We start from the raw sequence: 26530 nt of genomic DNA, 5'->3' as shown, positions 1-26530 counted from the left end.
ATCTGTTATCCAATAATTTCACTTCTAGGAAATGGCAAGAGTGGTTGGATCATTCAGTCCAGCTTTGGGCCTTTGATATGCATTTGCAAAGGTTGTACATTATGAGTCCGTCAAAATGATCAGTTTAGGATGGAATTAACCATCCAACTTTTATTTTTGAAGACAGCTTAGCCAAAGAAACAAATATCACTGTTCATGCAAAGAGTCACAAGTTATACAGAAAGAAATAGAAATAAAATGATATTGTAGTGAGAGAAACAGGGCAATAGAGAGACAGAGAGTCAAAGACTGATTGATTGATTCGGCAGTCTGGCCTGGTATGCCATTTCGGTAAAACATCTAAGGTAATTATTCAGCATGAATAGTTCTCCAGCTTGTCCATTTTCTTTTAGATTTCTAAACAGAGTCTCTTGGTGATTTTTTTTCTGCTTTGTCAAAAAAAAAAAAAATGTGAACAGCACTGTCTAGCCAAAGAAGCCAATATTTGGAGATATGCCTACCACTCAAAAAAAGCAAAAAGGAAATGCTGGCTGTGCTGAATATGTTTAAGCTGGCTCTCTTTTTAGATCTCTACTAACAAAGTTAGGTTAATCATTGATGAAATCATCTAGAAAATTGAATCAAACAAAACCTTGTGTTGACTGAGTTATCCAAGGAACCCTGGTTTGGTCTCTAATTCGATTTATAATTGCATCTCTTCTTCCTTATCTCTGCCAACAGAGAACAGAGGTCACTCTCTGGTTGCCAGCCCCCATTGCCTGCCTCTCTATGCCAGCTACTCTGCTGGAATAACATGCATTCATGGTCATAGTGAGGTGGCCCCTAGGTTAGAGCTGTGCCACATCTCAAGTTTGACTGGATTTTCTACAGAAAGAAAGCTTTAAGGAATACTTTACTGAGGTGACAACTTGCTTTCCAAGTGCTGAATTCATACATTTTCAAAGAAAAATACAGTGCTTGAGGAAACCTTTTTTATAACCAATATTTTAAACAAAATGTTTAGTCTCCTCTATTCTCTTCTGTGTATCATCACAATCATGGGGACTAAATGGTTCATCTCTGTTTCTGAACAGCCGAAAGGGAGAAGTGCTGACCCAGGGATTGGTGTGGAAGGAATGGTGAGTTGCCATTCCTTGCAGGACTGAATCAGGGGGCTGTGAAATGAGCAGTGTGTATCCCATCTTAACCATCACTCTCTCCCTAGCACAGAGCATTCAGTTGGTTTCATGGAAGGGCACCAAATTGCAGCCAAAATTGGGGGGGAATTCTAGGCCTTTCCAAGCTATCATGTAAATGTATGTAAAGCTCTGTTACCCTGCATGACAAACTGTAGGTCCATCCACCTCCCTACAAATAACACAATTTTGTTTCTTTTTATGGCTGAGTAATATTCCATTGTATATATGCGCCACATCTTTATCCATTCACCTGTAAATGGACACTTAGGTTGCTTCCATGTCCTGGCTATTGTAAATAGTGCTGCAATGAACATTGTGATACATGACCCTTTTTGAATTATGGTTTTCTCAGGGTATATGCCCAGTCTGTCATACAGAGTGAAGTAAGTCAGAAAGAGAAAAACAAATACCGTATGCTAACACATATATATGGAATCTAAAAAAAAAAAAAAAAAAAAAAAATGGTTCTGAAGAACCTAGGGGCAAGATAGGAATAAAGACACAGATGTAGAGAATAGAGTTGAGGACACAGGGAGGAGGAAGGGTAAGCTGGGACAAAGTGACAGAGTGGCATGGACATATATACACTACCAAATGTAAAATAGATAGCTAGTGGGAAGTAGCCGCATAGCACAGGGAGATCAGCTCAGTGCTTTGTGACCACCTAGAGGGGTGGGATAGGGAGGGTGGGAGGGAGATGTAAGAGGGAGGGGATATTGGGATATATGTTTATGTATAGCTGATTCACTTTGTTATACAGCAGAAACTAACATACCATCATAAAGCAACTATACTCCAATAAAGATGTTAAAAAAAAATAAAAAGCTCTGTTACCAATTAGCAACAATCTATTTTTGAGTGCCTGTCCATTTTCTAAACCTTTCCTTTTGAATTGTTAAGAACACTTGGTAATTATGTAAGAGAGAAAACAGCCTTATGGGTTGGGCCACAGTGGGGACCAATCATCTTACAGTTTGTTCATCAGGTTCTCTGCCTGTGCAGCCCTCCGTATGCTCAGGACCCCTGCTATGATGTGTGGTATTTTGAATGAGTAAAGGCTGTCACCCTGACCACATGATGTCGTAGTTTCCTGAATGGATATGGAGAAATACCACATTTCCCAACTAATACAGGCTCTAGGTTTCCAAGATCTGAAGCAGAGTCTCATGGTTAACAAAAAAGAAGACAACTGTGAATTTGGTGGTTGGCAACTTCAAAGCTCACGAGGGTATGGTTTAATTTTGTTTTCCTGGCTGAGATACAAATCTCCAAGCCAACCTTACTTCAGCGTCCCATGCTCCTGCCTGGTTTTCTTCTTTAAACCCATTTTTGCTATTCCTGGCATCTACTCCCTCCTGGCTTCCATTTGTGTCCAGCTGTTCAATGCCTACTATTTGCTGTCAAACACAGTGGCCTGCTCCACATTTCTCTGCCTCCAGGTCTTCCATTCTGAAGTGGATGGTTTATCCTCTCATCGCTGGGAGCGCCTTAGCAAACACAGCCCTGAGCTCTGGCTTGGGTATCAGGCTGGAATGTGAGGGTGAATAAAAAGATTGAAAGTATTTAATGTTAGGTTCTCATTCTGCAAAGCATGGTCTACTGATTTCACGACCATTAAGATGAGAATCAGCAGCCAAAATCTGAGTATAATTTAGGTAAGTTCCCATGCTTTCAGTCAAGCGATGTGACCAACTGACAAAGCTAAACCAACAAGCTGAAGCCTGAAGACACGGGTGTCAATTACAGGCATATCTGCCATCCATATGTTGTTCTCGTGCCTAATTCCTTATGAATCTAGCTCAGTCACAGATACAGACTCAACATATATTTAGCTATTTGTCTACACAGACACTTACCTCTATGTCTTTTCATAATTTGAAACTGCCAACAATCTAATGTTATTTTGCTCTCCTATTTTATAACCCTCACGTTTGTAATGATTCATAAGTGAATAGTCTTGAAATTGATATTAAAGTATGTCATATTTTTTAAAAAGGAGGCATAACACTTTGAACTATATGTCCTCGACATTTTGTTGAGAATAAGACATACATTTATATTCATCTGTGGTCAATATATTCTATAGAGCAGAACAGATGAGTCACAGCAAAGACCAAGATAAAAGATGGTGAACACATTGGCAAAGCAGCAGAGAAATCATGAGCTAATCACGAAACAAAGGATTTTTTTCTGCCGAACAATTTAACACAGCAACATATAATATTTTAGAAGCAACTTCCCCTATACTTTATTATTGTTCTCCAAAAATCATACTTTATTACATTATGTGGATGAATAAAAGTGACATTGATGGCTATGATGGATTTTGCAGGATTTCTCTCCTCTGAGGTAGCTATTTTAAGATCCTAAGGGACAATTTGTCAACTTGATGGCAATCATAAAATGATGTCATTTTCTAAAAATGTGTTGCAAGCAACTCAACATGAGATGAATGAAACAACATTTGCTATCACTTAGGACAATCTCCATCCTCAGCAATCTAATTTCTAAGATACACTAGAGCATTTCCTCCTATTAAAGAAAATAAAATCAGTTTAGATTCCCAAGAATCTTGTGTTTCAGACACATACACACCCCTCTTGCACTTGTATGAAGACAACTCCATAAATGTGATGGAATGCACATGTGACACAGAAATGTACTGTTTATATTCACTGGCTTTAAACACGTCTGTGAAGATAAAACAAGCAGCAATTTGTTTCAGGAACTCACTTGGGGGAGAGTTGAGCAAAAGTCAAGGGAGTTTGCTGAATGCGAGGGGAGTTGGAGAGCTGTGTCTTGTGCTGAACAGCTAATGTGGCAGGGACCAATAAATGGCAGACATCCTATACACTGTGTCCAGCAGTATATCCTATGTCCATCAGAGAACTTGACAAGAGTACTAGGCAGTTGGTTAAACAGTGAGTAAATCATCAGTTCATCAGTCTTTCATTTCCACTTAAGCTATGCAAATACTAATGCCTCCTCACCCCCATCTATGGCCCTACCTACCCACCCCAAGATGCCCATTTATGACTATTTCCCCATTCAAAACTGCCCTTACTGTTTATTTGAATGAATGTTACTTGTTTAAAACATGTTGTTAAGAAGGCGAGAGAAATGTGGGAAAAAGAGAAACTCCGGCGAGGATTTATCCCTGAAGACCTTGCACCCTCTGGGGTGGAGCTTCATTCTATTCTGTGGTGAGGTTCGCACATCAAATACTTGCAGCAGATTGCTACTTCCTGTATATGATCATATATATTGGTAGACTTTAGCTTTTTTGAATCTGCAATTTGATTTCCTAATTCAGTTGGGATAGAGAGTAGAAGAGTCATAAAGGTTTGTTGTTGTTTTGTTTGTTTGTTTTATTTCTCTCCCAGCTCTTCTCCAAGACATACAAATTTGAGTGCCTGTGCTCTTCAGGAATCTCAAGGCCACTCCTAGAGATAAATCGACATGTCAGCATAACAAAACTGTTATGGTTTTATATTCATCTGTGGTCAATATAGTCTATAGAGCAGAACAGATGAGTCACAGCAAAGACCAAGATAAAAGATGGTGAACACATTGGCAAAGCAGCAGAGAAATCATGAGCTAACTTTGGGAACTTGATCAGTTGGAAGTTCACCACGTAACTCGAAGATGGGACCCAGACATTAAATAATTTGCGATGGTCTACAAAGTTGTAAATATTTTCATTTCAATAAGTTATTTTTAATGAACTTTTGTAGAAACTGCTTTTCCAATTATTAAGTAACAAAAAGACACAAATCAGGTTGGATTCTACACTCAATAACGTTAAAAATGGCATTTTCCTAATTATGCATTTTCAATATTATGCTCCAAAATGCATAATGTTGTAATGTCCATACACACACACACACACAGTATTTTACAAGAGAGTAGCTAAGATTGTGAGTTCTGGAGCTTGAGAGCTCTCTCTACCATTTAAAATTGTGTAATCTTGAGCAAGTTACTTAACCACTCAGTCCATTACTCTGGTTGGGTCAGACTGAGCTGCCAGCTCCATTTCTGCAGGTGCCCTTTCACTTTTTCCTTGAAGGCTTAATTTTGCCAGAACCCATACCATATGGTCCAGACACCCAGCTCCACGTCACAATCCTGATGAACAGTAGCCCTGTGACAGTAAAAATGAGACATTCTTTTATATCGAACTCACTTGCAAAACCACACATTTTCATACAAGTGTAGAATTTAACTGTTAACCTAAACTGAAAGTCTAAAAGAATCTTCTAATATAAAACTATATACTCTGACCAGAAGTTGTACAAGAAAAAAATTGAGACTTCAGGCTGGGTATTTACTACAACTTCAAACTCAAAACATTTTTATATTGTTCAGTTCAGTTTGATTTAAAAAAAACATTTGCAAAAGAGATGCTTGGGGCCAGGAAAGTCTGTGGGCCAAATAGCCCTTCTGTCCCTAGATTTGAGCAAAAGTTCAAATAAATGGAATTTTCTTAAATGGAAACACCTGTTTGCATTTATTGTTGTGAATTTCATTATGAGGATTTTATACAGGACACTTATGTAGTGAATAATGAAGTCCATGAACTTGATGGTGGAAGAGGACTGATCCTAATTACCAACAGAGTTTTGAGAAAATGCTAACAAAACTTCAAAATGCAACTTAAATTCAAAAAATTTCCTCTACAAAAAACTTCTAATAATCATCCTACCTTTAATCTTTGGAATACTTATTGATATAAACTCAAATCTCCCAAATATATGCTAAATTGTCAGCTTGAAAAAGAAACAAGAATAGTGAGTAAACATATAAAAAGATGCTCTGGGCTTCCCTGGTGGCGCAGTGGTTGAGAGTCCGCCTGCCGATGCAGGGGACACGGGTTTGTGCCCCGGTCCGGGAAGATCCCACATGCCACGGAGTGGCTGGGCCCATAAACCATGGCCACTGAGCCTGCACATCTGGAGCCTGTGCTCCACAATGGGAGAGGCCACAACAGTGAGAGGCCCTCATACCGCAAAAAAAAAAAAAAAAAGATGCTCTACTTTGTGAACAGGGAAATGCAAATAAAATCAGCAATAGGATGCCATCTTACCCAGTAAACCAGCAAAAATCAAAAAGCCTTAATAGTAAGTTTAAGAAGTGTGTGTGAGAATAGAAAGCAATATGGTTTTTTTTGGAGACGATCTGGCAGCATTGCTAAAGTTAAAGAAGGTGTGCCCTGGAGAAGTCCCTGCATTTGTGCACCAGGAGATTTAAAATAGCAAACAACAAAACAAAAAATGGAGATAACCTAAATGTCCATTCATAGCAATAACTACTTTAGGAAAGTATCATCTCCAGATGCTCAACAGTGGCTAAAGTATAAGGAGAAACAGAGGAGGGTCTCAGAGGTCTCCCTACAAGTTACTGGTTTATTACAGAGGGAACTGCTATGGGCTGAATGCTCGTGTCCCCCCACCCACAGGCCCAAATTTTTTGTTGAAACCCTAGTCTCCCAATGTGATGATATTTGGGGACGGGGCCTTTGGGAGGTAATTAGGTCATGGAGGTGAAGTCCTAGTGATGGAATTAATGACATTTTAAGAGACACCAGAGAGCTTGCTTCCGTCTCAGCTCTCCACCACATGAGGATGCACTGAGACAATGGCATTCTGTAAATGAGGAGAATACTCATCATAACTTAGATCTGCCTGTGTCTTAATCATGGACTTCCCAGCCTCCAGAACTGTGAGAAATAAATGTTTGTTGCTTAAACCCCCTGGTCCATGGTGTTTTGTTATAGCTGCTCAAGTTGACTAAGGCAGGAACCTAGTCGCTTTAGAGGATAAACATGGCAGACACCATTCCAACTAAGTGACCAGCAATGGGACAAATTGACATCATGTCCACCCCCACCCCCCACTCCACAGGCTGCACTGAGGATACCCCATGGCTTCTGCTACATACCTGCCCCAAACAGCTTGGCTTGAATCTAATCGTGAGAATGCATCTGTATAAAACCAGACTGACGGCCATTCTACGAAGCAATGGACCTGTGTTGTTCAAAGTGTCAAGGTCAAAAAAGACATAGAAAGACCGAGAAACTGTTCCAATGAAAGAAAACTAAACAGATGTGACAGCTAAATGCAATGTCATCCTTGGATCCTGGACCAGAAAAAAAAAAAAGTAGATCAATTGGCAAAATCTTAAGAAGATCTATGGGCTAGATACTATTATTGTATCAATGTTAGTTTCTTGATTTTGATCATTCTAGTATAGGTATGTAAGAGAACTGCTTTAAGAAATATTCCTGAAGCAGTATTTTGAGGTAAAAGGGTATCATGTATGCCATTCATTCTCAAACATTTCAGAAAACAATATTGTGTGTGTGTGTGTGTGCGTGTGTGTATGTGTGTGTGTGTTAAAGAGACAGAGAGAGAAACAGAGAGGCAAAAAGAGCTTGGAGGGAGAAAGAGAGAGAGAGAGAATGATTAATATTAAGTGTGGTAAAATGTTAAGATTTGGGGAATCTCAGTGAGAAAGGTATATGAGATTTTTCCATTAGCTTTTACTTTTTAATAAGTCTGCCAATGATAGCAAGTGCTAATAACTATACTAAAAAACAAAAAAAAAAAGCGGACAGACAGAACCCTAGGACAAATGGTAAAAGCAAAGCTATACAGACAAAATCGCACAAAGAAGCATACACATACACACTCACAAAAAGAGAAAAAGGAAAAAATATATATATATATACATTAAAAAAGGAAGAGAGCAACCAAATCAATAAACAAATCTACCAATGATAATAAACTCTAAATACTAAACTAAGATAAACATAAAACCAGAAAAAAATTAGATCAATGGAACAGGATAGAAAGCCCAGAGATAAAAGCACACACATATGGTCACCTTATTTTTGAAAAAGGAGGCAACCGTATACAATGGAGAAAAGACAGCCTCTTCAATAAGTGGTGCTGGGAACACTGGACAGCTACATGTAAAAGAATGAAATTAGAACACTCCCTAACACCATACACAAAAATAAACTCAAAATGGATTAAAGACCTAAATGTAAGGCCAGAAACTATCAAACTCTTAGAGGAAAACATAGGCAGAAGACTCTATGACATACATCACAGCAAGATCCTTTTTGACCCACCTCCTAGAGAAATGGGAATAAAACCAAAAATAAACAAATGGGACCTAATGAAATTTCAAAGCTTTAGCACAGCAAAGGAAACCATAAACAAGACAAAAAGACAACCCTCAGAAGGGGAGAAAATATTTGCAAATGAAGCAACTGACAAAGGATTAATCTCCAAAATATACAGGCAGCTCATGCAGCTCAATATCAAAAAAACAAACAACCCAATCCAAAAATGCGCAGAAGACCTAAATAGACATTTCTCCAAAGAAGATATACAGATTGCCAACAAACACATGAAAGGATGCTCAACATCACTAATCATTAGAGAAATGCAAATCAAAACTAGAATGAGGTGTCACCTCACACCAGTCAGAATGGCCATCATCAAAATATCTACAAACAATAAATGCTGGAGAGGGTGTGGAGATAAGGGAACCCTCTTGCACTGCTGTGGGAATGTAAATTGATACAGCCACTGTGGAGAACAGTATGGAGGTTCCTTAAAAAACTAAAAATAGAACTACCATACGATCCAGCAATCCCATCACTGAGCATATACCCTGAGAAAACCATAATTCAAAAAGTCATGTACCACAATGTTCATTGCAGCTCTATTTACTATAGCTAAGACATAGAAACAACCTAAGTGTCCGTCTACAGATGAATGGATAAAGAAGATGTGGCACATATATACAGTGGAATATTGCTCAGCCATAAAAAGAAACAAAATTAAGTTATTTGTACTGAGGTGGATGGACCTAGAGTCTGTCATACAGAATGAAGTAAGTCAGAAAGAGAAAAACAAATACCGTATGCTAACACATATATATGGAATCTAAAAAAAAAAAAATGGTTCTCATGAACCTAGGGGCAGGACAGGAATCAAGACACAGATGTAGAGAATGGACTTGAGGACACAGGGAGGGGGAAGGGTAAGCTGGGGCGAAGCAAGAGAGTGGCATGGACATATATACACTACCAAATGTAAAATAGCTAGCTAGTGGGAAGTAGCCGCATAGCACAGGGAGATTAGCTTGGTGATTTGTGACCACCTAGAGGGGTGGGATAGGGAAGGTAGGAGGGAGACGCAAGAGGGAGGGGATATAGGGATATATGTGTAGGTATAGCTGATTCACTTTGTTATACAGCAGCAACTAACACACCATTGTAAAGCAATTATACTCCAATAAAGATGCTAAAAAAAAAAATCTGAATGTTCCTCAAAATAAAAAAGGAAAAGGAAAAAACAAAGCAGGGGAATGAATACTGAGGACATTTTGTTTAGTGGCTACTTCCCAGGAAGGAGGAGCTTGGGATGAGGAGAGGCAAACGGAGGCCTGTGAAGGTGCTGCTCATAGCGTTTCATAAACAACACTTTCATCTGTAGTCTTTCAGGAATAAACATATGCTCTAGATATTATTTTTATACATGAAGCAGTCATAGTTTATAACCAGGAAACCCATATTTCCCACAGAAGGCGGTACCCAGTGCAACTCAAGCTTCCAGGGTTTGGCTGGAGATGAGGGAAGGGTCCCTGGAGGAACTGATGTGTGAGAAGACAGGTGAGGGAGAAAAGAGCCTTCTGGGCTGGGAAAGACCCAGTCAGGGCCATGCCTCACAGGTGCATGTTGCACACCAGGTGCTCAGAGGTGGCCCCTGTGCCTTTGACAAGGGAGCAAAGGGAGGCTGGGGTCTGGAACTATCACATCAAAGATTTTCAATGTTAGCACTGGGGCAATTTAATGTGTCTGTATTTCCCCCAGCAAACTGGATAATTCATAAACATTTAATGTCCAGTTTATTGTAACTAACTGCAACTAGAAAAAAAAATTTAGAAATGTTATGGATGTTCAATGAGAAATGATAGGGTATGCACTTTGAAAAATAAAGAAATCACAGACCTAAAATGCAATTTTTCCTCACAGCCACATCCAGTCTTGAAAGGCAATAATTAAAATGGGTCCTTTTAAAAAATCTCTGAACTGGTTTCATTTTTTTTTTCAGAAGCATTGGACTGAATGCTGGGCTATTATTTGCAAAGCTAGGTAATATTTAAGCATCTAAGTAAGGAAGAGAAAGATAATGCCTTACTGCTTCTCTTGTATGACAATATTTGCAGTGCATTTCCCTTTCAAAAGAACATGGAGTGCTGAGAACACTTAAAAGAACTGTAAATATGCACAGACATCTCTCCAGTCATTTATTACATTATGATAAAACTAACTGTCTGATGAGGTGAGACAATAAGTAAACGATTACAATGAAAAGTAAATCACATATTCAAGAAGTGCTATGGAAACTCAGGAGAGGAAGAGATTGTTTGCCTATAGATTTAGGGAGGGCAACAGGTGAAGGGCTGGGTCTTGAAAGGCAAGTAGGAGCTGAACAAGAAGAGAAAAAAGAGCAGCCGGTGGCATAAAAGTGCACAGCATCCGTAGGAAACGCCCAGAACCTTAAGTGGCTATAGTGCGTAGCGAGGAAAGAACCTAATGGAAAGTGAGGCTGGAAAGGTAGTTTGGAACCAGGTGAGATTGAATCCACTGGGGCAGTCATCAAGAGCATGAACGGCACTCAGGAAGAAACATATCATGATCAGAAGTCTGTGCTCATGAGATAAGGTAGATGAAGTGTGGAAGGTGGATGACTGGGTGGGGAGACCAGAGACGGGAGGTAGTTAGAACGGTGGAAAAAAACCTCAAGGACATTGCAAAAGACAATTGCATTGGGGAAGAAATCGCGAGCGACTTACCTAGATCACTGTGGTCAGGGCGATGCTTGAAATACTTAGGATGTAGAGCTGTCAACACTTGGAGCATGATCCCCTGCAGGGTGGCAGGGAATGGAAAGAATTCAGCACGGTTTCAGTTTGAGATTAAAGGATCAACTGAGATGTAAAACTCAGGTAAAAAGAAGAACAGATTTATGAGGCAAGAAAAAATGTATTAGATATGGATCCTGTTGAGTTTGAAGTAACTAGGGGATTCCAAAATACAAGCATCAATAGGCAGGGCTCAGATGCAGAGCACGAAGTAGAGACAGAGTTGGAAACATCAGTGCATAAGTGAGTTGTTGAATCTGTGGGAGGATGAACCAAGGAGGGAGGTTTTTTGGGGAGAGAGAGAGAAAAGAAGGTCTAAGGCTAGATCCCTGGTGAATTCCAACATTAAGTGGTCCATTTCCCCTAGAGGTATTCCGTGATCTGAAAATATATTGAGGAATTCTTGATCCACTCTTCTGTGCCCCAAAATGTACTGAGTCTCTGCTTATTAATGAATCAAAGATGCCATTTTGAATAAGACTGCTTGTGTTAAATGGTTCTTTTAGCCATTAGGTAAAATAATAAAAGGTAGTTTCAGCCTCTGTTTCTGAGTAATGGTTATTGAGTCCATGTACACAAAGTTGTAGACAGCTTGTCTGGAACTGCTGTACAGAATATTTGGTCCTGCCCACCAGGGTCCTCAGTATATGAAACTAAAGACAATATGGAGAAGGAAGTTCAGGTTCTGGTAGGTTTGAGATCTACCATGGATCAGAGTTACTCTCACATAAAATAGTGAGGCCTGGTCAGAGACTAGGCCCTAAACCGACCTCCAACAGAGGGAATTCAGGGGTACTTGGGGAAGAATTTGTCCTTTTAATAATCCTTCTAAATGAATTTGTGATAAGATCCCCAAAGATGTCCACCTCCTGATCCCCAGAACCTGGGAGTATGCTAGCTTTCCTGGAAAGGGGGACTTTGCAAATGTGATTAAGGTTAAGGATATTGAAATGGGGAGAGTAGCCTGCGTTATCCAGAGGGCTCAACCTAATCACATGAGTCCTTAACAGCAAAAGAGGAAAACAGAAGAATGAGTCAGAGAGATGTGATACATACAGGACTTGATCCACCATTGCTGGCTTTGAAGATGGACGAAGAGGCCATGGCCAAGGAATCTGTTGGTGTCTAGAAGTTGGAAATGGCCTTCAGTTTTCATCCAGCAAGAAAACAGGTACCTTGACCCTACTGTCACAAGAAGTTCTGCCAACAACCCGCATGAGCAGGAAACACATTTTCCCCTCCAGCCTGCGGAAAAGGACTCAGCCCTTTTGACACCTTGGTTTTAGCCTGGGGAGACTGCTGTGGACTTCCTACCTATGTTATGGGAAGATGATATATCTGTGTTATTTAAGCCACACATTTGTAGTAATTTTGTTATGGCAGCAACAGAAATCTAGTGACAGTGCTGCTGGCTCCACAAAGTCACAGAAGCCCAGACTCGGTCAAGTTCTGATCATTTCTTTGGGCCCTGAGAGATCACGTGTCACCATTCCTATCACTCAAGGTGGCAGCAAAAGGCATCAGTGTCAGCTTACAGGAACGACACAAGCCCAAGGGCACAACCGCACCCTTCTGTGTGCTCACAAATCAGAGACCCACAACTTCAACCTGCTGCTAAACACAGGTCACAGAGTCTCAGCAGCAACAGGTAACACCCCCCTCACATGTTCAGGAAGTCAGCCATGTGTGCACGCACAGGTTAAGTGTGTGCTTACTGTTTAAACTCCTTTGAAAGCAGTGTTCTATTGGCTTTAAGGCTTATTCACTTTTACTGGAAAGCCCCATAGAAACCTGAGTAAAATTCTAGACTTTCATTTTATGACATTAAATTATACTTCTGGCTGCTGATGGTGCCCTGGGCTGAGGGAGACAAGGCACTGGGTCTGAGATCATCAAGCTTGCTCTGTCATCCTGACCATATCCACTTCAACCTCCCAGTGACTCAACTTCCTGATCTATTTTAGACTTTTTCCTCTAGGTCTAAATGTGTATGATGGTAGGACACCAAGAAACGTAGCACAATTTCTCTTTTCTCATTCCCAACATACATTTCACGTGGAGTTGGTATACATAAACACCAGAAGGAAGCATTCTCAGGACACACTTTAGCTTGAATCACTGAACACACATGAAAAATTTAAATATTCACTATTAGCTTAAACGTGTGTCAAAGGATATTTTTATGAACAGACAAATGTTTAAAATAAACACACCAAAAGCTGTTACCAGTGGGTGGTGAGATTATGGGTGATCACTGTTTTTATTTTTCCATTATTATCTATAGTTGGAGTTATCAATTTAATAAAGGTTTTCAAAGTACAGCTGTAAAAAGAGACTATTAGATGAAAGTGGGAATTAAAAAGAGAACAGAGAGCACAGTTATTACAACCCTCTGAAACAGTGTCAGGAAAGCTCCTTGACCTAAAGAAAAGCTGCAGAGTTCTTAAGAACTAAAATAGCACTCACATTCACTGATAACCTCATACAGTTCTGGTGATTTATGAAGTGTTTTCTTGAAACCATAAACTGCTCTCCATCATGGGACTGGGGACGGACTGCTGTCCAAACTGTCGCCCACACTTCCTGCATTTGAATCAATCGTTTTCTGCAGCCCGCCCAGCATTTTATGCTGTCCCAGCCTTGTGACCGCTAACAGCATCTGAGGGAATGACAGTGACACCCCTGGCCGAACAGTGAAGCCTGTATGTGCCACTGAGGCGCCCACAAGGGGAGGAGCGGGTGTGAGAACAAGGCTAACACCTGTTGGGCTGAGTTTTATTTATCCAAGAGCATCCGTTCAGGCCAATTAACATTTTAATTTATTATTTTTTTATCTTTAAATAGCCTTTGTTGGGAATCTTGAATTCATTTCCATTCAGGACACTTCAATTTGTGACAACTGAGCACATTCCATATGCTTGTACTTAATTATCATATTTCACTGAATAGTAAATTTTGTGAACTTTTTCTGTTCCCTTGTTTGCCGAGTCAGATGTTCACCAAAGTGTTTCTTCTACAACATACCTGAGAATTTCTTCACTGCCAACCAGGCACTTAGGTTCCCTTTCACACGCCTAACATGTACTTCCATCATCTCCAAGGGCGACCTTCTTCCTTACATTTAACAAGCATTTCGTAAATACTACTGTATGCCATCTTGCTGTCCTGGAAATATGGAAACAATAACCACAGTGCTTATCCAGAAGGTCTCTCAGGGTTTTGGAAATGTGAGGGCAAAATCACACTTCATTCTCCATTTCCAGGGGAGGCAACAGGGACACGTGTCATGCATTTACATGCCAGAGATCGGACTAGTTACCAGTAAAAGATGAAACGTTATTTCTGGTACAAGCCTCCCATTCTTACACCCATTTATCCTAAAGGTGATTTCCAAAGTACACCTGCTGGGGAATGGATTTACACTTTGGTGTGAATTCAAGTCAATGTTCATCTTGTATCTTTAAGGTTGACTTCTAACTGCTGAATGAAATACGCCGGACCTTGTTAGGGAACAGGTTGCTAGGAGAATGATCTGAGAAGGAAGATTTTGCTGTCTTTTCAACAGCTCGGAAATCACACCAGACAGGTCACAGGGAAAGATCATACTACCTTTCTCAGGTGTGAGAAGGAGGCAACGGAGACAGAACTTGAAAAAAAAAGAGGTTCTTACTGATTTTCGATGGCAGGGAAGAGGTGTGGAGTGTGGAGGATGGTTCAAACTCCCTCCACCTTGGTCTATACCCTAGTCATGGGGGCGCTAAGAGGAGCCTGGCACAGACATTAAGCCAGAGAGCTGCAATTACAAAGACTGGGCATGGGAACCGGAGAGCTCGTGGTCTTAAAGCAGATGGAGTCTACAGTTCTCTGCAGGAATAGAAAGTGGGAAATGAAGTTACAAGCTTGCCTCTGAGCCTCCACCAAGTGGGAGGAACCTGTCTTGCCCACCTTTGTCACTGCTGGCTGTCCTTCTGCCAATTCTGATGCCACTAGCCCTGTTCTTTGGGTGTATAAATGCTATTCCCTTCATTACATCTTCAAATAACCACTTTGTACTACCATTTTCATATCTGAAATACAAATTTGGTTGTAGATCATTTGGAGCCATTCTACCTATGGCTAAAATCAGCTATTTAATCAATAATGGTGTTATTAAAATGAAAAAAATTTGAACCATCTATGAAAACCTCTTAAAAAGAATAATAACTCCCTAGATTTTTAGAACTAAGGAACATTTAAAGGTTTTACTGTCCAACCTTATCGTTTTAAAGACAAGGAAACTAAAACCTGAAGAAGCTTAAAGACATGGCCAAGGTTACAGAGCCTGGAAACCATTGCTTCCTAATGATAAAAAGATACATTTTTCAGATTGATTGAATAGCAACCTCATAATGGCTTTTGCTTTGAAAAAATGGAAGTTAATAAATGAACCTTTCCTGTTAGCACTCAGAAAGGTCCTGAAAGAGTCTTATCTGTGCATATTGGTATGCCAATAAATTTTATTACTGGCAGTTACACACGGAACTTTTATAGCTATTGTAGATATACAGGCTTTAAAGTAAACTGGAACACTTTTCGTTGGAAAATAAAATCCTCTTTTGAATAAATGTCTGATTTTAAAATAAATAATGTAAAAAACATGAAAGTAAATGACTTTCAATATTAGTTCTCCAGCTTTGAATTTTCTTCTCCAAAAAAGTTACTGAGCTCTGACATCACTTTCATTTTTGTGAAGGTTACTCAGCTGTAGTTAATTCCCATTTTCTCCTTCTGAAGAGTGTGACAAAGGGACTTTTAAGAGCTAATCAAATAAACAATCCATGTTTGAAAATAACTTATTATCATATTTCATTGAATAGTGAATTTTGTTAAGTTTTTTTGTTTGCTTGTTTGCCAAGTCAGATGTTCAGGCCTGTGTTCTGTTTATAGAATGTGTGTTTTGAAAGCCCCAAAGTCACTGGTCATTTTGACAGCCTTAATTAGTCTTTTAGATTGGTAATTACCAAAATAATTGTATGAAGAAAAGCTCACTGTGGTCATCATAAATGGTGCCATCTTTTTCAATAGACCCTCCTCCACATCCTATCGTTAAACTCTGCCATTTTGGTGTTTAACGTAGAAAGCTGCCTCGCTTCCCCAATTCTACATGTCAGGGGAGGAGGTTGTGCTGAAACTGAATTAGGAAAACTGACTATTTTCACATTTAGCAGCACAATTAAAGGAACTTTTGATGATTTGGGTCCATTAATTCTGCTATTCTCAGAGGCAGACACTTCCACTGCAATCCAGTTACAAATATTAACGTTTTCAAAGGCAAATGTTTTGCTCTATAGCCACTAACTAGGTCATATTCATTAAATTTTATTATTTCTATATCATTTAATGTACGTCAACATGTCAAGTCCAGCAAACACAAGCCTTTCTTTCCAGCCCACTGACGTTGCTGCGAATGATAAGAAGCGAACAAATCTCACTTCAGTGGGGAAAAAAAAAAAAAAACCCTCTCCTTTGTAAACATGAACATTCAAATCAAGACTACAAAAGACAATGAAACAGATGTAATGCTGCAACTGCAACTACGCCATGCATATCGTGCCAGAAATGTGTTTCTACAGAAGGAGAAGAATCAAATGATGCCCCTTTCAAGAGATGAAGGAGCCATTGTTTGCATAGTTTAACACACTCCATGCCAGTCCTGTCCTTGGGAAAGAACCACACTGACAAGAGTGTCCAAAGTTGGTGTCACTCCCAGTATCCCACTCTGCTGAGATGTCGTAAATGAAAAATTGTTCAGCAGAGCAAAAGCAACCACAGCTCTTCTCTTGTTGAGAAACTCTTTTTAAAAACCTCTTCCTATGGCTAGTACTCTGAGATTTCCTTTTCTCTCTTTGTTCTCTCACATGGATGCTAACTGCATGTTTAATGAGATCTGCCTGTCTGCCTGGTGGACCTGGTCTTCAGAATAGACTAATCGTGGGGAACACAGACTCCAGAGTCAGACTGCCTGCATGTGACTCCTGGATGCATCAATTACCAGTCATTTGGTCTGGGGCAAGTTCCTGATCTCCAAGCATCTCTTTCCTCACCTATAAAATAGGAATAGAAATCCTTGCCCATACGGTTGTCATGAGGATTAAAAGAGGCTGTACGAGTCAAGTACCTGACACATAGGATGGGCTCAATATCTTTCTATTTAATTGCATTTCTGCCACTTACCAACTAGACCGTGAAGAAGATGGCTCAAGGAACAACATAAACAGATACTGACAACCCTGACATTTTGAAGTCATAACTCCACTACAGTCTCTCACTGATGTATACCCAGCCCACTCTCCCGACTTTCCTTAAGCACTCATTTGCAGTGGGAAGGGAGACCCCCACCCCTTATTTTCATATAGTCAATATAGCGTAAAAGTAGTGAAATTGACAAGTTCCCTTCCCTCAATGACACTTATATTTGAAGGCAGAAAGCCTGGAAAAGAGAAATAAGAAATTAAATAAGTAGAAAGATCTCTTTACATAGTGGTAAGAGCTATGAGGAAAGTGAAGCACAGTAATGGGTCAGAGACGTCTGTAGCAGAGGGAGGCTGGGCAAACTGCTTGCATCTGGGAATCCAAGATGCCTTTCCTGAGCAGATGCCATCTGAGAATCTGAGGGGCAAGGAGAAGCCATGAGGACTCCGGGGCAGAGAGAGGGCAAATGTAAGGATCCAATCATCTAATGTCCTAATTTCACAGATCAAGAAACTGAGACTCCAGAAAGGGAAGTGACTCAGCAAAGAGTCACAGAGCCAGGGCTGGAATTCTGGTCTCCAGTCTCACGGGATCTGATATTTACTACACCAACTCCCAAACTGGCCAAATGGTTCAAACTGCATGAGGGAACTTCAACTTGGACAGTCGTGGAGAGGAAAGAGTGTCCCAAGATGGTGGTAAAGGACAGCCAATCAAAGGGGTCCTGGACCACATTAATTACAACATGTGGAGAAATCAAGGTCTTTAACTCCATGGAATTCCATCCTTAGGACATTCAAATGAGAACAAGAAAAACCATTTTTTTTTCTGAGAGTCAATGACTGAAAGAAAAAAGGTGCATCATTTTCTGATTCTAGCAATCAGATATTCTGATATAACCAATTAGTTTCAAATAACTAAGGGTTTCAATATGATGGCAACATAAATCTTCTAAAGCAATAAGTAATCATCATTGCATGTCCTACTTGAGTTGGAGCGATTCTGCTTTCAAATTCTCTGGTAAGTGGGGTGACACTGGCCTCATCCTGGAACCCATCTTTAGGGTTATAACCAGGGTGAGAACTTCTGAAGATGCACATTGCAACTGTGTCATGTATGTTATAGAATTTTTTCCTTAACCTAGAAGCTTAACTTAAGTTCACTCTGCAGTTAAGGTGCTAGATGGAGGCGAAAATACAAAGCAAATTAGCAAGGGACTTCCCTAAAGTCACTTAGCAATGAACAAATCTCATTTTTATCCTTAGGTGGTCTGAACTTCATCTTTGTCTTTGAGTTGCAGAATAAACCACGGTGAACTAGACCCTCACACAATTGCCTTTACCTGACAATACACTGCAAAAATACGGCTAAAAGTGTAGCTTTGTGTGTGAGTGTGTATGTGTTTCTCACATTTCAATGTGCTTACAGGTCATCAGAGGATCTTATTAATATTCACATTCTGTGGCTTCCCTGGTGGCGCAGTGGTTGAGAGTCCGCCTGCTGATGCAGGGGACACAGGTTCATGCCCCGGTCTGAGAAGATCCCACATGCTGCGGAGTGGCTGGGCCCACGAGCCATGGTCACTGAGCCTGCGCGTCCAGAGCCTGTGCTTCGCAACGGGAGAGGCCACAACAGTGAGAGGCCCACATACCGCAAAAAAAAAAAAAAAAAAATCACATTCTGATCCGGGAGGTCAGGTATAGAGCCAGGGATTCTGCATTTCTAATGACCAGGTGATGCCAATGCTGGCCCATGGACCACATTCTAAGGAGTAAGGGTCTATCACTGCATCATGCTGCCCATTGTGAAAAATTACAGAAAAAAAGACTATCTTATCTCAGTACAAGTTAAAGCTGACCATGTCTAGAGCAAATGATCTTCTTTTATCTTATGGCTCTCTTAATCTCATGGCTGGTCATGTTTTCCTCTTTGACTTGGTTCTCTAGGATGCACCCTTAGCCAGACTACAGGACTTAATGGTTAGGCGTTTTGTATACTGATCATACTCCACTGACCTATTCCTGACTACATCTACCTTTCCTAAAACTGCTTTTTGTTGTTGTTGCTAAAATTGCTTTTTACCTCCTTACTATATTTTTCGTTGCTGCTATGTTACATGCATCTTTGTAAGACACTTGGAATCACTCCTTTGAATAAGATAGCGTGAGAAAAGAATCTCAACACAACCCAGTCAAATGGAAATATGCATCGTCAAGGACACATGATGCACTGGAAAATTTCAGGCCCTTGCTTGGAGTGGGTGAAGTGATTGAGAATGGAGAAGCAACCAGTCCTGGGAGAGAAGTGGACTTGAGAAGAATTAACTCCACCCTCTTGCACAATTTGCTTATGGCTTTGCCAGATAGATGCCATGGGGATAGCTAAGTAAGTTCATGTTTTAAGGACTTAACCACTGAGCTCCAGTTGCCTTGGGAAGATCTATTATTAACATGGGTAACTGGAACAGCCTCTCCTGTGGCTTCTAACCTCAGAGGAAAACTGAAGCGACCCCTCACGGGTACTCTGAAATGCCAGTAGGAAGGACAGAGTTCTTCTTCCTTAGGTAGAGCTACCCATCAAGAGGCAACATTAACCAAAGTTAAAATCATTGTGTCTTCCAACTTAGAGATGCTATTGGAAGCAGCTACAAAACTGGTTGCTATTCAGGATGCAAAAGAGGTCCCATGTCAGTTACTTAACTCAGAGCAACGTATTAACCCTATGAGTCTCAATGGCTTCCTCTGTAATCTGTAACTATAATGACTTCCTCATAGGATTGCTCTGAGAATTAAATAAAGCAATGCTGTGTCAGGCACTTTGTAGGTTCTCAACAAATGGTTTATTATATAACAACTATTACTGCTCTCTTTTTTTATGCTAGGCCTTAGAGAAAAAGATTGTAAAGAAAGAGACAGACAAAAATGTTTATTCAGTCTTTCATTTTTTGACCCATGTAAAAGTTCTCTAGAGCCCACCGTTGTTACCATATATTTTTAAAGTTACCTCTGCAATGCCCTTGAGAAGTCAAAAACATGAGTTGATACAGTCAATAATAACATTCAACCTTGATCTTGTAAACTAAGTTTGTGTTGACTTCTTCACCAGGCTAGGGACTTTCCTCATTTGAAAACATAAACGTGGGATTGGGATTTGTGCTAAAGCCTGTGATTTCTGCTAAAATGTAAACACCCTTGTTATGAAGAACCCTGTCAAAAAAAACTGAAACAGAACAAGAGGGTGCTAGGAATGCTAAACTAACAGGCCTCTGCTTTGCATACTGCTTTCATTCTAGACACTGGCAGTAAAACAAGTGTTTCATTTTTCTTCAATATCACTTCCCACATCATTTCACTGACTCTTACTCTAGGCATAGGAGTTTTTGGAAATTCTAGTATCTCCCACTCAATTTCTTAAAACCCTTCTTACTCTCAACTATTAAATATCACAAAGTTCAGAGGGAAGGAAAGTCTTCCTTCTAAGAATTCCTCCTGCCCCTGTAAACATGTTTCCATATTCATAGTTTCTCAACCAGAAATCTTTAGTCAGTCAAAGGTTCTGCTTCTTATTCAAAGCTGCCTAAAATATCAAAAGGAGTACTGCTGGGGAACAGAGGTAGTTAGGAAACACCAAATCAAAACGAGGATATGGAATTTGGGGGAATACTGAATCAATACTCTCCTCTCTTAGCCTTTCTGGGTGGGGAGGGAGAAAACACACTGATTAAGTACAGTTGCTTTTAGCAGGATGTTTCCTCTTTAAAAGAAATTAATAAGTTTGGATACAATTCAAACATAAGTTGCAGAACAATTTTTGTGTAACAGCAGAGTAAATGTCCTAAAGAATACATGTAAATAAAGTGGTGTGTTCTCATCTAGGAAACACCTAAAAGGCATTAGGCAAAAATTGACCAAATCATTAGTTGGTGTTTGGTAAACCTCTACCTGCCTCTGTGTTTCCTTCCCATCATCTGACCCTAGTTAGTTCTTACCCTCTCTGTTACTCAGTCTTCCATTCCTGTGACCCACCCAATCATGTTCCAGAAATAAAAGTCCATATCTCTCAAACGAATATAATATATATATGCAGAAAAGAGCACCAATCCTATGTTTATAGCTTAATCAACTGTAGAAAGCTATTTAGATGAACTAATTCATGTGAAAGTACAAATGCACTTCACACATTTTTAAAAGAAGAGCTTCTTAGCAAAAAAGAATCTCTAATTAGTGGCATTACAACTTTGTGGCCAACACAGTAGTATATTCAACCAAAAAAAATAAAACACTCAAGCCCTGACATGAGAGAAATGCTCCTAATCATTTCTGAACTGAGATTCTGCGATACACAAGTTTGCTTTGTGGGACTACTATGAAAGGGGGGTGGTCAGGAAATACTTAAGCTGTGCTTGATCCTGAGATTGGCCTTTGCATGAGTTGCGATTCATTTGTTTTCTATGAAAAAATTTTAGGATAACTAAGGAGGAAATATTTCTGTTTTCAAAATCTATGGCTTTTGCTCATAATTGTTCTTTATTGTTCTCACTCTTTTTATTTCTTGTTTTTTCCAACAACTATATTGAGAGACCTTTGACATATAAAAATTGTATATACTTAAGGAGTACAATTTGATGTTTTGATGTATCATGGGAAGATCACCACGATCAAGTTAAATGACTTATCCATCACCTCTACCTAGTTACCATTGTGTGTGTGTGTGTGTGTGTGTTGGGAAGATTTAAAGATCTATCCTCTTAGGAAATTTCAAGTGTACAATACAGTATTTTCAACTATTGTCACACCACGCTGTACATTGGAGCTCCAAAACTCATTCATCGTGCAGAGGTGAGCAATCTGTACCCTTTGATGACCATCTCCTCATTTCCCCTTCTGCTCCCCTCCCCACTCCAGCAACCACTGTTCTACTCTCTGCATCTATGAGTTTTACCATTTTAGATTCCACACATATGTGAGTTCATGGAGTATTCGTCTTTCTGTGTCTGACTTATTTCACTTAATATAATGTACACAAATGGCAGGATTTCCTTCTATTTCCCTCTTTTTTAAGGTTAAATAATATGTGTGTGTGTATACACACACACACACACACACAATGGAATATTATATATCCATTGTAATGGGATATCTTGGCTATTGTGTAAAATGCTGCAATGAACTTGGGAGTGCAGATAATTTTTCATTATTATTCTTAAGAGGAATGCAGAATAAGGTGGGTTCTCACTAGGAGTCTGCCTGCATATGAGCTACTACAGTGTTTTGGGTTAAAACTAAAATCAAGATTGCTTTGGAATCCACCTCTACTTTCCTCAGCAACTGCCCTAAAAGTAGGCCCCCCGGTAAATGCCCTCACTCAGCATCTCTTCGTTCTCTGATCTCCATAATCCAAACACATTTTGAAGATTTCCTGTCCTATTATGTGTATATTTGTATGATATATATGTATTTTTATATATTTATATATTTTGTGTGTTTATATTTTCGGTCCCCAAAAGAGAGGTTTCAGAAAGGGTATTGTATGAATCCAGCAGTGAGACAGGTTTTCTCAGCAAGACTTTCTAGTGTGTCTCAAATGTTTTTTCAGTAGACGACAGCTTGCTCCAATACACACTATTCCACTTCCTGTATTGAAGTGGGCTACCCATAATCTTCTTCCCTCAGACTATTCATTTTCTCCCTTGACAACTAGGATTTGAGGACTTGAAGCAACCAACACAAAGAGTCTTAAGGAAGTGGATCAATGTAAGCTAAGCTTCATCTTCACTGCACAGTCCAATCACAAGGTTTTAGGTTCAAAAGGGAAGCTCTGCCCCACAGAACCCCACTGCGTTTGGGTGCCAACTCAGAGAATGCATCACTTTCCAGTTTCCCTTTAAGAGTTAACTGATGGGACGGATGCCAGGCACATGACTCCGCGCTGCCAAAATCGCTGCCCAAGCTGCCTGACTAGATGGGTAAGATCCTTTGACATGTCTTGGCAAAAGCTGGTTCCAGAGTGTTGGCCACGGTGCTGAAGTGAGGGGAGGGGGGCAGGGACCCCTTTCCCAGCGAATCACCCCTTCCCCCAACTCTTCTTAAGACATTGGGCTTATTCATTTTGACAAGATACCCTAGGATTTCAAATCTGACATCAATTTGGAGAAAGTAATGTGTGTGTCTGCGTACAAAGGTATCTAGGATACATATTCTTTAGAGAAAAGTCGAGTGCTCCAAAAACTCTAGAAGAACCCCGTTAAAAATAAAGCAAAAATCAAAAACAACATTTAGGGCTGTTTATTCCAATTGAATGCTACTTATTTCTGTGCACTTGTTTACCAGATCATTACTGAGACTTGGTAAAATGAATCAACTGCAAAATAAAGTCATCTTAAAGCAAATGGCAGACAATGACAAAGCCACAATCCTGAATAATCATTCCACAGTAAAAATTATGTTCTATGCATGCTTGAAGATTTTACTATCTCTATTTTTACTCCAGCTGAACATTTTTTTTCAAATGTTCTTTTTGACCGATTATCCTTCCTGCCTTGAAAATGTGCATGCTGATATCAAGACCAGGGCAGCCCCTGGCACAGGGTCTGCTAACAGTTAAATCCCCTCTGGGTACCTGCAGACTGCAGCCAGTGGTAAGTGAAAGAGAAGGCACCCTGGCCACTGACTCCTGACTCATTTCACACTCCAGTCACCCTCACCCTCTTGGGCATCTGATGCCTCTTTCCTCTGCCAGGCAATTAGCTTCCGTTCTGTTCAACTTTCCAACTTCTGGCTTTAGAGAAAAGTCCTGGCTGTGGGAACTGGCTCTGGGCAGCTCTTGGCTCGCTCCTGATGGGTGACTTGCAAGAGTAACACTTTCTTTGACACTCTTAAAAGAAGCCGTTTAATTTCTAATGATATTTCCTGGCAAAAAGTAAAATGAAACCCACAGCGTGGGATTCCGGTCCAGCAAAGGCAGGCCAAGAGTGTCACTGCTGAACCCAAGTCTTGCTTCAAGTCTGTTCCCACTCGCTTCCCTTTCCCACAAGAGTTCATGTTTCTTCCTCCTGACACTTGCAACCCGGAGTGTGACACCTACTGGAACTTACGAACATCTGGGGAGGTATGGATATGATTTGGGCATCAGATGAGAACGTCTGGCTGCTGCCCCAGGGATTTCCCGCGGAAATCACCCGGCTCTCTTAGAAGGCGTTTCAATAAGGAAGTAACCAGTAAAGTTGGCGGGAGAACCCGGCAAACATCTTAGAAAAATACCAGAAACCACTGGATACTTAACGACCCACGTCTCCTCCAGTCTAGTTCCCTCAGCCCTTTCTGGACTCCTATAAAGCGGTTTGTGGGTTTTTACCCCGTGGAGGGAGGGGGGTGAGAAGGGCATTTATTTCCGCGAGAGCGTTCAGATGAGGTTCCCAGCTTTAGCCCGGGCGAGGACCTCGGATCACACCCTCTCTTGCGCCCTAGTCGCTAGGGGTGAAGGGGGCGCGGAGACCCGAGGACCGAGGGGTTCCGCTCCGTAGACTCCCCAACCCTCGGGTCTCTGGCACCCCACAACCTAACGCCCACGGGGCTCGCGATGCGTTCCCGTCACCTCCTCACACCCCCAAACCCAGGCACATGCTCCCCCACGCTGCGCTTCTGCTGCCCGCGCGGCTGATCCTCTGAGTATCCCTGGTCCCCAAACGTGCCCCCGGTCCTCACGCGTCGGTGCCGCTGCCTCGCGGAGGTGGCGCTGGCGGCCCCGGGCGAGGCGGCGGGGGAGGCCGTGCGGGGGCGGGGGAGCCGGGGTGCGGCAGGGAACGGGTCGCCGAGGGCTCCGGGAGGGCGGGCTCGGGCCCCCAGCAGCCCGGGGCGCACGGGGAGGCGCGGAGGACGCGCTGCACTCACCCGCTGCTGCTGCCGGCTGCTGACGGCCACCGCGGCGGCGGACGCGGCGCTGTGTCGGAGTTCGGCCGCCTGCCCGGGTCGCAGCAGGCTCCGGGTGAACCTGCGGGTTCGCTCGCTGGCCATCGCCCGTCGCGGGCTGGAGGGCGCGTCTCGCCGCCCTCGCCGGCGCCGACCTCCTCTACCCACCACCGTTCAGGAAGCGGAACTCGGAGCCTCCCCCCACCCCCCTTCCTCGTTCTACTCGCAAGAGGCGGGTTTTTCTCTCTGACACCCCCCACCCCCTGCGCTCCGCCGAAGCTTCGCGACGACTTTCCAAACTCTGCGCTCCTGCGGGCGCGCGCGGCCAAGTCGGCAGGCGGCCCCGACCCGGCTGCTGCGCCTCTGGAGCGGGGGCCGCGGGACGCGCGTGGGGCGGCTCCAGCCCGCGCCAACCCCCGGGCTCAGCCGGCCACCCGCGGCTGTGCCCGCCGCCCCCGGGACCGGCGTGTGGCGGGGGAGGGGCGCGGGGCGGCGGCGGCCGCGGGGCTCCGGGCGGGGCCTGCCCACCGCCCTTGTGCCCATTTGGAGGCTCCATGCGGCGCTGGAGCTCTGGCCGCGTTCGCTGGTTTCGCCCCGACTTTCCGGGGCTGGCGAGTGGGCGCGGGCACAGCTCAGTTCGCCCTTCCAGCCTTAGAATCGGATCAGAGGCTTATAAACGCTCTGGTGGCTGGGATCTCCGCAGCATCTCCCGAGCCAGGCTTTCAAAGTCTCCTTGTCCCAAAGTCCTCACTCAGGGCCTTGGAATAAGCTTGCAAGTTCATAGATGCCTCAACCAGTACTCATGAAACGACTACTATGTGCCAGTGCACGTTGTTCTGGAAACTGGGCTAAGAGGGGGAACTTACCAGCCCCACCTTAAGGCTGTGAGAGGCTGATGAGGTTTTTGAGCTTGGGGTAGGAGGCAGCATATAACCAAATTAATAAAAGAATACAAGTACGTGAACAAGGGAGTTTCAGATAATACAAGCTAGAAACCGGTAAATCAGGGTAATTAATGTGTGAGGTAAGAAGCTGGGGAGTATCACATAGGGTGAACTGGCTAGAGCTGACGGTGGCCTTCCCAGGTAGTGTGGGTCAGGTATGCGGGTGGACTGATATTTGTGTTGTTTTTCTTCTCCCACTCTTGCCACACATGCATCTGGCCTGCACATTGTCCCCAGCTCTCTGATTAAAGTCTTCTGAGAATTCTCATCCTGAGTCACACCCCAGCGTGGTTCTCCAGCTCCATGTGGGGCTGGGAGTCGGGAAGAGCAG

At 42.0% G+C, this 26530-nt stretch overlaps 1 protein-coding gene across 6 annotated transcripts in view; it reads right to left on the bottom strand.

Annotated features, from left to right (window-relative positions):
- Positions 1-25466, bottom strand: part of DOCK10 (dedicator of cytokinesis 10) — a 292002-nt gene extending 266536 nt beyond the window's left edge. For 5 of the 6 annotated variants that reach the window (XM_082631248.1, XM_082631252.1, XM_082631249.1 and 2 more), the window contains exon 1: positions 25238-25466. In XM_082631248.1, the coding sequence (XP_082487374.1) occupies positions 25238-25360 (123 nt within the window). In that variant the 5' untranslated portion in view covers positions 25361-25466. The remainder of the gene's footprint in view (positions 1-25237) is intronic. The other variant, XM_082631251.1, reaches the window with a different exon arrangement.
- Between the last annotated feature and the right edge of the window lie 1064 nt (positions 25467-26530).

The sequence above is a fragment of the Mesoplodon mirus genome (genome assembly GCF_964341445.2).
Source record: "Mesoplodon mirus genome assembly, chromosome: 8".
NCBI classification, from domain to species: domain Eukaryota; kingdom Metazoa; phylum Chordata; class Mammalia; order Artiodactyla; family Ziphiidae; genus Mesoplodon; species Mesoplodon mirus.
The sequence above is the reverse complement of the archived record's forward strand: the minus strand, read 5'-3'. Positions and strand labels throughout refer to the sequence as shown.